The sequence below is a fragment of the Crinia signifera genome, chromosome 7 (genome assembly GCF_055691185.1).
Source record: "Crinia signifera chromosome 7, ASM5569118v1, whole genome shotgun sequence".
NCBI lineage: Eukaryota > Metazoa > Chordata > Amphibia > Anura > Myobatrachidae > Crinia > Crinia signifera.
Genome location: NC_139223.1, coordinates 189,541,358 through 189,553,663, shown reverse-complemented (window position 1 = coordinate 189,553,663; position 12,306 = coordinate 189,541,358). Strand labels below are relative to the sequence as shown.

General features: G+C 47.6%; 1 protein-coding gene across 1 annotated transcript in view; it reads left to right on the top strand.

The window, feature by feature from the left end:
* AGPS (alkylglycerone phosphate synthase) overlaps window positions 1-12,306 on the top strand; it is a 172,905-nt gene that overhangs the window by 51,617 nt on the left and 108,982 nt on the right. Inside the window, exons 6-8 of the mRNA XM_083154721.1 lie at window positions 3,719-3,790; window positions 4,254-4,333; window positions 8,074-8,154. Of these exons, the coding sequence (XP_083010847.1) occupies window positions 3,719-3,790; window positions 4,254-4,333; window positions 8,074-8,154 (233 nt within the window). The remainder of the gene's footprint in view (window positions 1-3,718; window positions 3,791-4,253; window positions 4,334-8,073; window positions 8,155-12,306) is intronic.

Genomic DNA, 12,306 nt, shown 5'->3' with positions numbered 1-12,306 from the left:
AGACGCCTCTATGGTGTCTCAGACCTGCGGGCGCGCTGTGCGAGGACAGGGCGGGCAGCTGACGTCCACTGCCTGCACTCGCGTCGCCAGGCAATTTGCATGGGATCGCCCAACCCTCTCATGGGTATGCCCATGAAATTCTGGACGTTCCCATATGCACATTGCCCGCCCCTCCACGCCCCCCTCCCTGACTTCTGTGGGCGGTCGCACGCAGCGGCTGCACATGCTCATATAAACCCATGCGCAGTCGCAAACAATCGGTCCCCCGTGCGAACGCACAGGGAACCGATTGAATATGAATAACCCCAATAAAAAACCGCCACACTGCGTCCGGCATCACCATTGCGTGCAACTCTGAATCAGCCTCACGCTCTTTATATAGCAGGCCTACAGCAAGCCTTTATCTGCAGGACAAAACACGTTTGGGAAAGAGGGATGTTAGAAACGGTCAGACTTTCCATAAGTGACTCTGGGCCAGATGTATCGAGCTTCAAAAAGTGATAAAATGGAGAGTGCTACGCAGCCAGCCAATCAGCTCCACCATGTTACAGGCTAGGTTTGAAAAATGGCAGGTAGCAGCAGATTGGCTGGTTGTTTCTCTTCACTTTTTGAAGCTTGATGTATCTGGCCCACTGTGTCAACACAATAGCGTTCATGTTTGTTAGCAGCCAATTAACCTTTCCGGTATTTATTTGGATTGTGGGAGGAAACCGGATTTCCCAGAGAAAACCCAAACAAACACGGGGAGTAAGTAAAAACTCAACACCGTTTAAATAGTGGCCCTTATTCAGATCTGATCGCAGCACAAATTTGTTCTCAAAATGGACAAAACCATGTGCACTGCAGGTGGGGCAGATGTAACATGTAGAGAGAGAGTTACATTTAGGGGAGTTATTTTGTTTCTGTGCAGGGTAAATGCTGGCTGCATTATCTTTACACTGCAATTTAGATATCAGTTTCAACACACCCCACCCAAATTGAAATCCCTCTCTGCACATATTACATCTGCCCCACCTGCAGTGCACATGGATTTTCCCATTTTGAGAACAAATTTGTACTGCGATCAGATCTGAATAAGGGCCAATATTAGGAATAGAACCTAAAACCCCAGTGCTGTAAGGCAATGATGCTATGCATTACACCATCCATGCTACCCATATACATATGTCATATAGCTTAAACGGCACATTCAAGAAATGGTACTTGTTTCCTAGCACGGCCACAAATCTTGGCCATCGGGGGTAATTTTAGTGGCCTCCGACGCGATGCCCCCGATTTTTCCATTGAAATGCATTGAAAACAGTGAAAAATCGGGTCGGTCGCGTCGTGTGCGCCTAAAAATGCTTAAATGGTCCACCCGCGATGGCCGCGATTTCCCCATAGGGAACAATGTTAAATGCCTCAATTTACCGGCAATGACCCCGATTTCCCATAGGAAACAATGTTAAATGGGTCAATTTGCCCAAATCATCATAGGGAAGAATGGTAAATGGGCCAGAAAGCCCCCAAAACCCCCCTGACCAGTGAAATGTCACCCCAAAAGTATTTCACGCCACCCCGCGATGAACGTGAACCCGAAGCGTGGCGAGCGCAGCGAGTCCGCGAGGGGCGGCGGTACGCGTCCTCCGACCTTTTCATACCCCCACTATCCACTAGGGCGTGGAGTGAGAATAGAATAGTGTGGCGAGCCCCGCGAGGGGACGCGGATACCTTCACAGGTAAACGCGTCCCTTCGCGGGCTTCACAGGTATCCGCTTCCCCTCGCGGGGCTCGCTGCGCTCGCCACGCTTCGGGCTCGGTGGCTCGCTGCGCTCGCCACACTATTCTATTCTCACTCCACGCCCTAGTGGATAGTAGGGGTATGAAAAGGTCGGAGGACGCGTACCGCCGCCCCTTGCGGGCTCGCTGCGCTCGCCACGCTTCGGGTTCACGTTGATCACGTGGTGGCGTAAACTACTTTTGGGGGGACATTTCAATGTTCAGGGGTGTTTTTGGCCCATTTACCATTGTTCCTATGATAATTTGGGTAAATTGAGCCATTTCACATTGTTTCCTATGGGAAATCGTGGTCATCGCGGGTAAATTGAGGCATTTAACATTGTTCTCTATGGGGAAATCGCGGGCATCGCGTCTGGCCCATCGCACCCGATTTTTTTGCGCATGCGATGGCCCCGATTTTACCCCCGATGACCGCGATTCTGATCGTTGTGGCCGTGCTAGGAAACAAGTACCCAAGAAATAATAGTCAACAAATGAAGACTAATATTACCTATCCCATAATATATAGATAACATAAAGCATATTATAGAACAAGGAAATTAATATGTGGGTGGGCGACAAGGCAGTGTCCTGCTGTTGAGAGTTTACAATCTAATCTATATATAATCTAGAGTAAATACAAAATGTACATTGCTCTTTCTGGATAAACTAATGCTAGTCCTTTATCCAAGAATACTCCTTCAATTAATTGACCCTTAATTTAATTAAGAAGAGTTGAACTTAACTTGCTTCTTTTTGACATTCTCTTCTAGGAATCGAGTTTTCTAGGTACAATGTAAACCCTTTAGAAATGGTTATAATGGTCTTATGTGATAGAGCCCCAGATGAACAGGAGGCAATTAACAATCTAGTTAATCCTCTTGAATAACAGTGCGTCTTGTACTGCAAACAAGGTGCTTTGACTGTCCGTGTGAAATGGGCTGTTCTAGACAGCCATGTTCCTCTAATGATTAGACAGTGCCAATTAAGCAGAATTGTGACTCAAAGTAGCAATTAAGAGTAGTAATTTCAGTCTACACAACAGTAATGGTTAAATATTATTAAACATGCCGTTATCACTATTGCTATTTAATTGCATTACGTTTGCTTTACAAATAGCTTAAGGCCCATTCAAAATGGCCAAATTAGTCATTGTACATTAATTAAACAGAATGAAGACTGTTAAATATTAGCTGACTTAATTATATTGCTGTTTTATGCAATTACGCTTAAAACGACTAATTTCAAATGATGTTCTTGCAGGGGAGGTGGTAAAGTGGTAGTCCGCAAGTGTAGTCTGTAACCCTAGCCTTAGATTAGTGTAGAATATAATGTCTGTGTCTGATAGTACCAATAGAACAGAGGTTGTGTTGGTTTCTAATTGTATATGCCAACTCTGAAACTATTTGTTCACTCGATTGCAACTCAGTGCAAACAACCGTTACGTTAATTGGGCAAATGGCAAAACCAAACGATAATCGTTCAGTGTATGGACCTGTTAATTATAAATATTCTCAGGCTTCATAAAAAAACAGTCAGGATCATTTATGATCCAACCGGTCCTAACCACCAACAGTTGCTCAGCCAACTATATGCTGTGAATGGAGATCACCCTGTAGAGCGTAGTATTTGTACAGATGCGCAGGTCCGGATTTTTCCCGGATCTCAAAACGGGATCTTATTGGCTATCCAGCTGTCACATGTTTTGGAGCAAAAACATCTGACAGCATATAGCCAATAAAATCATGTTTTGAGATCCAGGTAAATCCGGACCTGTACATCTCTAATTATTTGCGCTGGTGCTCTGCCCCTTCCAGTGATCGCACAGTGTATGGCCAGCTTCAGGTTATGAATTCATACGTTATTGCAGGTTGAAACCTCAACAAGGAAACCGTGTATACTATGTAATAACTCCAGGTATGTCAATAAAGTCTTCACAAAATTGTACTGTGTTCAACAGATTGTCATGAAGATGTTGTGCGGATAGTAGACCTGGCCAGTAAATATGATGTTTGCATTATTCCATTTGGCGGTAAGTGTTCGCATGATTTACGCCAACTTTTGTTGTGATTTCGCATAATTCTGTGTATTCCTAAGGAGTAATGGATCTAGGCATCCATGGATTGGCCAGTGGTCGTGAGGGCTCTTGGATTGGCCAGTGGTCGTGAGGGCTCTCGGATTGGCCAGCAGCCGCCAGGGCCCTCGGATTTGCCAGTGGCTTGGAATATGCATGTGGACCTTGAAGGCAGGGATCCGTTTATGCACGTAGGCCAGGCATGGTGGCTTGAGCATGACTAACTTGTACAAATATACAGTATGATAGGACTGCGGCAATAGGAACGAGGGCAGATAGTTTGTGAAGCATTACAAGTGGTCACAGATAAAGCAAGATAAGTAGGCAGTGGTCTTTCTAGAAAATGTGTATTTTTGCTTTCTGAAAATTTGATGTGAACTTTGTAGACACACCATGAATGACCTTGATGTATCTGTGGCAGGTGGGACGAGTGTATCCAATGCGTTGGAGTGTCCGGAAGAAGAGAAAAGAACCATTGTCTCATTAGATACTTCTCAAATGGTAAATGAACGAATAACCTTGGATGCTCGATTACTTGCTGCTAATGTGCTACAGTTCTGGTTGGTTCTTTGCCTCAGGAACCCACGTCTGAATTTGGGATTCTTTCTGGTTCGCAAGCCAGAGATATTGCTTGGGTGACCCAGACCCCCCTTACATATGTGTGTGGAATTGCAGGGAATTGGACAGGCAGCTGGGTTGCGCTGGATGTTCACATATGCTAATGGCCCAGCCTGGCACCCCACACCTCTCTCCACAACCCGCTCTCAAGGCTGGGTGCGTGCACCCGGTGAACAGACATTTTTCGCACGCACCCAGAGTATACACATGCACAGAAATGCTGCTGCGCATGCACGTATGCAAAACATCGATCCCTGTGCAAACGAGCGGCCGCTGCGAATGAACCAGAATGAGGGCCAGTATACGGAGAAGAAAATAACTTTTATTCAGGAGAAAAGCTGCGGTTGCTACATTGTTGTGTACAGATTCAGAGACTCTGTCGCACACACACAAAAAATGTCAGCACAGTCTCCTCAAGCATCTTAGTCGCATTGCTTATGACCAAGATGCATATTTGGCAAAAAAAGAGGCACAACACTAGAAGATTCTCTCATGACCGGGCATGCTAAAAGTGGGCTCTTTGGCGTGACTACAAGGACATGTGTATGTATCTGAACCCCTGATTCGGAGATGGATCGTAGCTGGGGTTGTGTTGTGAAAGGGTTAGAACCATAATTTTACAGTCTGTGTTCGATAAAGTGACAGAAGCTGTTTGGTCGATACTTTTACTTGTGCACTTTTAAAGGGCACTATATCGTGAAAAGCGCCCTCGTCGTATATTCGGCCTGTGTTCTCTATGAATGGCCTGTGGAACATAAAAGCAGCATGCCCTTACTGGACTACCATGTCCAGAGCTCACGCTTGGTGCTCGTGTTCCGCCAGAACATTCTTCAAAGTGTTCAATGATTTAGTGCCGGTCGTGCTGTGCTCACCAAGCTATGAATGCATCTCTGACAGAACTTGCTACATGCACATAAAAAGCACCCTTGTGTGCTTCATAGGCGTACTGTTGTGACATCACAAAAAATGGCTCCCCCGGCCTTCCGATCCTTTCACATATGTTTTTGTAAATGTTGTTAATAGCCCTTTTATATGATGTTACATCCATAGTGGTCCTTCAGGGTCAGCTACTCCCAGTGTAAACCGTATCAATCAGCGGAACCTGGAACTCTAATGTAGAACTACAAAGCAGCGAGACCACACAAGCCCACATTTCTGCACTCCCAATGCCAAAAATAATTTGGCAACTCCATACTCAGTGTTTAATCTTAATTACCGCTGAATTACATTCCTTTAATTGCGCACACCGGCCTGGCAACTTGAAACGCTTTACAATAATGAATTTACTGAGCACCGATAAAGGGAATGAAGTGGCTGATTCAGACCCGTTCGTAGCGGGCCGACTTTGGCCCCTTTCCCGATGCTTAGGGTTTGCGTATTCATGTTTATGGGCATGTACATTTAAACCACAGTCGTTGGACCGTTGGTTCCAGAGGTGGCGGACAGGGGGTTGGAGCAGTGGAATGCTGCGCGATTTGTAGGCCTCCTCATAAAAACGCGGACTCCTACTACCGATGACCATCAAATGATTTATCTCCCCTTCGGGTGCAAGTGAGGGGGACGTGTTTGAGTACATATCCCCTCTCATTCTAGTGTGGGGATTCGGGTGTGGGGGCGAGGTTGGGGGGCAGCAGCCGGTGCTTACCTGAATCTTTCCCTAGGTAATGTATAGGAGCCGCCTTTATGAAACCCAATGAGCGGCTTTGTAGGTACTTTGGGGGGATGGAGAATTGGAGACAACGGTGGTCACGGAGATAAAATAAAAAATGGCCGCTGCCAAATTGCTGTCAAGATAGAAAATTGTCCGTCTGGACCTGTTTAAATATCGCTCACATAGGCGTTTATTTGTTTTCTGTTCCTGGCTTCTCTCATCCTCACTCGTTCCTCGTTCTTGTTTGGTCAGTTATTGTACCCGTCGGTCCCTCGGAGGGTGTTCATTATTCTTATGCATGTGTTTCTAAGCTGTTGTGTCTGCGTTGGAGAAGTCGCAGGTGAGCTCTTGTACCGATGACATGTATAGCTGGGGGTGGAATTGGCCGGGGCAGCAGCGAAAGTTTCTTTTTCTCTGCATATGAGAACTATTATAAACCAGAACAAGCTCAATAAACAGTATTAAACCGCACTAAGACGCACTGAGCCTATCACAGAATTTTAAAGGTAACCAAGTGTTTTGGCCTGCACATCAATGATCTGGCAACCTCGGCTGCGCACATGTGATTAATCTGCTTTCCCCAACGTAAACAGATCTCTCTTCCCTGTAGCTTATTGCTCTATTCAGCCACTTTTCAGAGTGCGCTCTTTGATTGGGTATCGCTTTCAGTCAGCGAGCAGCACTTCCTGTCCTGGGGTACGTACAGGCCGCAGTGAGGGAGTGTGGCAGGTCTGAGGTGTTTTTCTGTCCAGAGGAAGCACCTAAGCAGAGTAGACAAACGGGGGTTTCTAAATATGAAACGCGGTGCTGTTGCCCATAGCAACCAATCATATTCTGTCTGTATTTCTCTATTGCATCCTAGAAAATGATAGACAGAATCCTATTGGTTGCTCCATTTCTAGAAGCATTGGTAATTTTACTTCTATTGGGGGTATTCAATATGTACCGCTATTTCCTATTCAAATGCTACCATTTCCGACCGCATTAAAGGCTTTCAGATTCGAATCTGAATTGTCGTTTCCGACATTCGACAGTCGGAACGTTGAATACATTGAATGAGTTAGTCAGAACGTTAATAAAAATAGAGGTGAATCCGACTGTCTGGATCGTCCCGACAGTCGCATTCAGGATTGAATAACCCCCTCTGTTAAACTACAAAGCTCTTTAGAGCATATCTCAGCATGCCCTAAAATGGTTGTTGCTGTTTGGGAATGCTAAAACTGTGACCGGGCATGGTGGAATGTGTGGTTCCACAGCAGCTGAGGGCCACATGCTGAGCACCCCAAATGTACTGCATTTCTCTGCAGATTTATTGTAAACTAGTTAAAAGTCTGTCAAAATAGCGGCTTCTACAATGTACTTTCACTGTGACAGTTTTTAGCCCACAAACTCCACGCCATCCCCAGTCCTTAGGTCCACATGGTCAAAAAGTCGACACATGCCGACTGGTCGAAATGGGAGAGGTAGACATGAGTTTTTTTTTTCTTTCTCCTAAATAAAAAATGTTGGCTTCTACAATGTACTTTCGCTTTGAACTGTGACCATTTTTAAGCCCACAAATTCTCCACCCTGCCCCCATTTTGATCCTCTCCATGTCTACCTTTTTCATGTTGGCCTATTGCTTGTGTCAGCCTTTCGACCCTATCAAGTTAAGGCATGTCAACTATAGCCTGTCAACCACTAGTGGTCGATCTTATTAATGACGGTTTTATGACCAAAACCCGTCGGAATCGGGTGAAATGTGTCCAAATCGATCAAGTGTATGGCAGCTTAAGAATCCCAGGGGTGCTCTGGTTACACGCCAGGGCACGCCCATGTCCTAATCGCCCGCAGACGCCTTCAGTGTATAGCGTTGTTTCTGCGCACAAGGCATTTTGCTAGAACTCTATTTGTGGCTGATTACATTATTGCATCCATCAGGCTAATGTGTATAATGTGTATGATCCCCACTAACTCATCTTTCTCGCCACAGAGCAGAATCCTCTGGGTAGATGAGAAGAACCTGACGGCCCATGTGGAGGCCGGAATCACTGGCCAGGATCTAGAAAAGCAGGTTGGTGATTGGATGAAACATTAGTAAGAAGAACAGTGAAATACTCAGGTGTTGCAGCCACCAATATCAGCCGGTACATGTGTAATCATACAGTGCTGTGTCCTGTAATCATACAGTGCTGTGTCCTGTAATCATACAGTGCTGTGTCCTGTAATCATACAGTGCTGTGTCCTGTAATCATACAGTGCTGTGTCCTGTAATCATACAGTGCTGTGTCCTGTAATCATACAGTGCTGTGTAACTGTAATCATACAGTGCTGTGTCACTGTAATCATACAGTGCTGTGTCACTGTAATCATACAGGGCTGTGTCACTGTAATCATACAGGGCTGTGTCACTGTAATCATACAGGGCTGTGTCACTGTAATCACACAGCGCTGTGTAACTGTAATCACACAGCGCTGTGTAACTGTAATCACACAGCGCTGTGTAACTGTAATCACACAGCGCTGTGTAACTGTAATTATACAGCGCTGTGTAGTGCACATTGATCAGGGGTATTGCTGTATCACAGAGCAGGCCCTAGGCAAAAATGTTTTTGGTGCCCCAAGCGGATAATCCCACCACCTTCATTACTGTGGGCCCTGAAGCAATGCACCGGCTGCACTGCTGCTAGTTCTGCCTCTGATCCAGTAGCCTATCGCATAACCCAATTTAACCCCCACGCACCCCTTATCCCACACATACTTAATCCCCATAATCCTCCACACCCCTTATCCCACACAGACACACTGTACTCCCCATAATCTTCCACAGCACACATACACCCCCTATCTCTCCATACCTAACCCCTATCTCTATACCCCCTGCACAACCTATTCTCCACCCACATGAGCCCCATATGCGTCTACTCCACATGTCTTCCCACATACACCTCATATCCCTCTACCCCCAAAACATCCTGCACTTCTGGTCCCTCCACATACACCACAGTCTTCTACCACCAACACACCCTAGTCTCCACATAACCCTCTACTCCAACACACACCCTAGTCCCCCACATACACCCCGTATCCCTTTACCCACAGCACATGCTGTACTCCTTGTTCCCCCACATGCACCTCATAACCCTCTACCTACACCACACGCACACCCTATTCCACTCACATACACCCCATATCTTTCTACCCCCAAACACACTAGTCACCCTGTTTGTCCCACATCCCTGCTTCTACTGGCCCCTACATACTCACCCCATAACCACACCCCTAAATCCACACATCCCGCACCCAGGTGGTCACCTTTGTCTTTTATTCCATACCAGAGGTCACGCTGCAGCTACAATGTCCCCTCCTTGTAGCCGCTCACCAGCACTATCAGCTCCTCATCTAGGGAGACGGGCGGAAGGAGGTAGGAGCGCTGCAGGCTACCTGGGGCTGAGACAGCTGCAGGGCCCGGCCGGAGGTTCCTGCTGCTTGCGGCGTTTGTACTCCTCCGCCTCTTTGATGTGTGTGGGACAGCAAAGTGACTGCGTGCCAGTGCCGGGGGAATACAGGGGAGGGCCGGGTGCTGCTGGAGGGGCACGAGGTACAGTGGGACAGGTGTGTGCTGAGAAGTATACTGCCGTCCCTAGGGTTAGGTTGCCCCTAGACATTGCAGTTGCCTAGGATGCATATGCCTAGGGCCGGCTCTACTATAGCATCTCGTTGGGAGCATACAAAGATTATAATATAAAATTAGGTACTTGTTTCCTAGAACGGCCACACCGATTTCCATCGTGGTGGTCGTGTCGGAAAAATCGCGTCGGTCGCATCGCATGCGACCAAATCGCATGTATTAAGACAGACGCGACCGACCCCATTTTTAAATTGAATCAAATGTGAATAGGGTCCCTGGGACCCGATTTTACATTGGATTCAATGTAAAATATTCCCTAGACCCCCAATTTTACACCCTGAACCCCACGCCACGATTGACGCCAACCCGAAGCGCGGCGAGCGGGGCCGCGGTGCGCGTCCTCCGACCTTTTCATTCCCCTACTATCCACGTCGGCGTGGAGTTGAGAATATAAAGTGTGGCGAGTGCAGCGAGCCACCGAGCCCGAAGCGTAGCGAGCCCCGCAAGGGGACGCGTATAACTTCACAGGTATACGCGTCCCCTCGCGGGGCTCGCCACGCATCGGGCTCGCTGCGCTCGCCACGCTTCGGGTTCGCGTCAATCGTGGGGTGACGACGGGGCCATATATAATGTGAAATGGGTCATATTGGCCCATTTCACATTGTTTCCTATGTGAGATGGACTTAATCAAGTCCATCTCATCTTGTGCCATTATAATGCCACAAGACCGACGCGATGCTCCCGATTTCAATGTTAAAAATTATTTTAATATTGAAGCCTATGGAAAAATCGCGGGCATCGCGTCGGGGTCAATGTTAATGGTGGCGACCGACGCGATGCCCACGATTTTGCCTTTGCCGGCAAAATGGACCTGATTTCAAAGGAAATCGGGTCCATCGCGGGCATCGTGTACCTTAACTTTAAGGTACACGATGCCCGCGATTGTGGCCGTTCTAGGAAACAAGTACCTAAAATTATCTAGCGCTTCATTTACATTCCAGATCTGGGAAAACTCTTCTATCTCTACTTGTTTAATGTTTTAGTTGTCGGAGTAAATTGTCCAGAAACAATAGACTGCATTCCTGCTTTGTCTTCAAAGGTGCTCATTGATATAGGGGCTGAAGGTGCTCATTGATATAGGGGCTGAAGCGTAAAAGGGGTTTAATTACTAAGCTGCGGTGACTCTTGGGAGAATAATCTGTTCAGCGTGACCCTGTCAGTGCTGGATGTGGTGTGTAGTGGAAGCATTGACACTGTATAATACCCCTTTCACACCAGCCTGGTGTGCAAGGTTACCGGGCCAAATTCCTGGAAAATTTTCTGGGAATCCAACCCTGCTAGATAGCAGGGTTGCTCCCGGGAAACAGGCCGGTGTTAAAGGTACTTACCCGGCTTGCTTCCAGCTGGGCAGCAGGTTCCGGAGTCCAGGGATCCGGGCGGGGGCCAGACTGCTGGCATCCGGCAGAGGCGGCTGGGCGCTTGTAGCGCTATATGTCGGGCAGCGGGGCGGGAAGAGCTGCTGGATTTGAAAAGTCTGGCCAGACGCTCTCAGCCAATCAGCGTCCGGACAGTCTTTTAAAAATGCTTTCAAATTCTTCCACCCCGCTACCCTGCAAATAGCGCTAAAAGCACTCAGCTGCTGCTGCCAGGTCCCCACGGTCTGGACCCCACCACCTGCTGTCCACACACAAGAAAATGTGACTAGGCCAGTGTGAAAGGGGCCAAACCGGGAATGTCCCTGCATGATCCAGGGACCATATTCCCGGGTAAGTCCCTGCTTTTTCTGGTGTGAAAGGGGTATAAGTAATGTTATTATGGTGAACGTTTGAGTGTTGTGTATCTAGCAACCATTTAGCCCTATCATGTTGGCATTTGCTGTTGAGGTCTTACTTTACCTCTATGATGCTGTATCTGAGGAACTTCCTGGTCCCTTTGAAAGTTTGATTATATGTCTTTTAAGTTTGTGTTACAATTTGTACTTTATGTCCATCAGTGATGTTGCCAGATTGCACACTTACACTAATATGTTTTGCGTAAAGTGTGCAGTGTGTGTTTCCAAGACTTCTGCTGTTACATATCCCCGCTATCAGTGGTAGCCCAAAGCTACCACTAGGCAGCTTTGGGCAGCTGCCTAGGGCTCAGGCCACTGGAGGGCGCCACTTAATTCTGCCCAACATTTAATTATATTGATTTTTGTGGCATCCAAGTTTCACCCAGCACACAGAAACCTATCCGCGGTTTCCAGCGGTGTGGGCAGAGAGAGTGAGAGGAGGCGGCAGCGGCCGGGCTAGGAGAGAGAGGAAAGGAATACTGGACTGCAGCAATCTGCGGCCGTTCGCCCACCCTCCCGCCGACCCCTTAGCAGCAGCAGCAGCTCCTCCATCGTCAATCCTGCCCATCCCTTAGCAGCAGCAGCAGCCCAGCGTCCTTTATACCGTCCGCGCACCCCTTAGCAGCAGCCCGCCTGTTCCTTAGCAGCAGCGTCCTCCTTTATACCGTCTGCGCACCCCTTAGCAGCAGTGCCACTGTCACCAGTCCCGCCCTCCCATCCCTTAGCAACAGCGTCAATCCTGCCAGCGGTGCTATGGAGCTGAC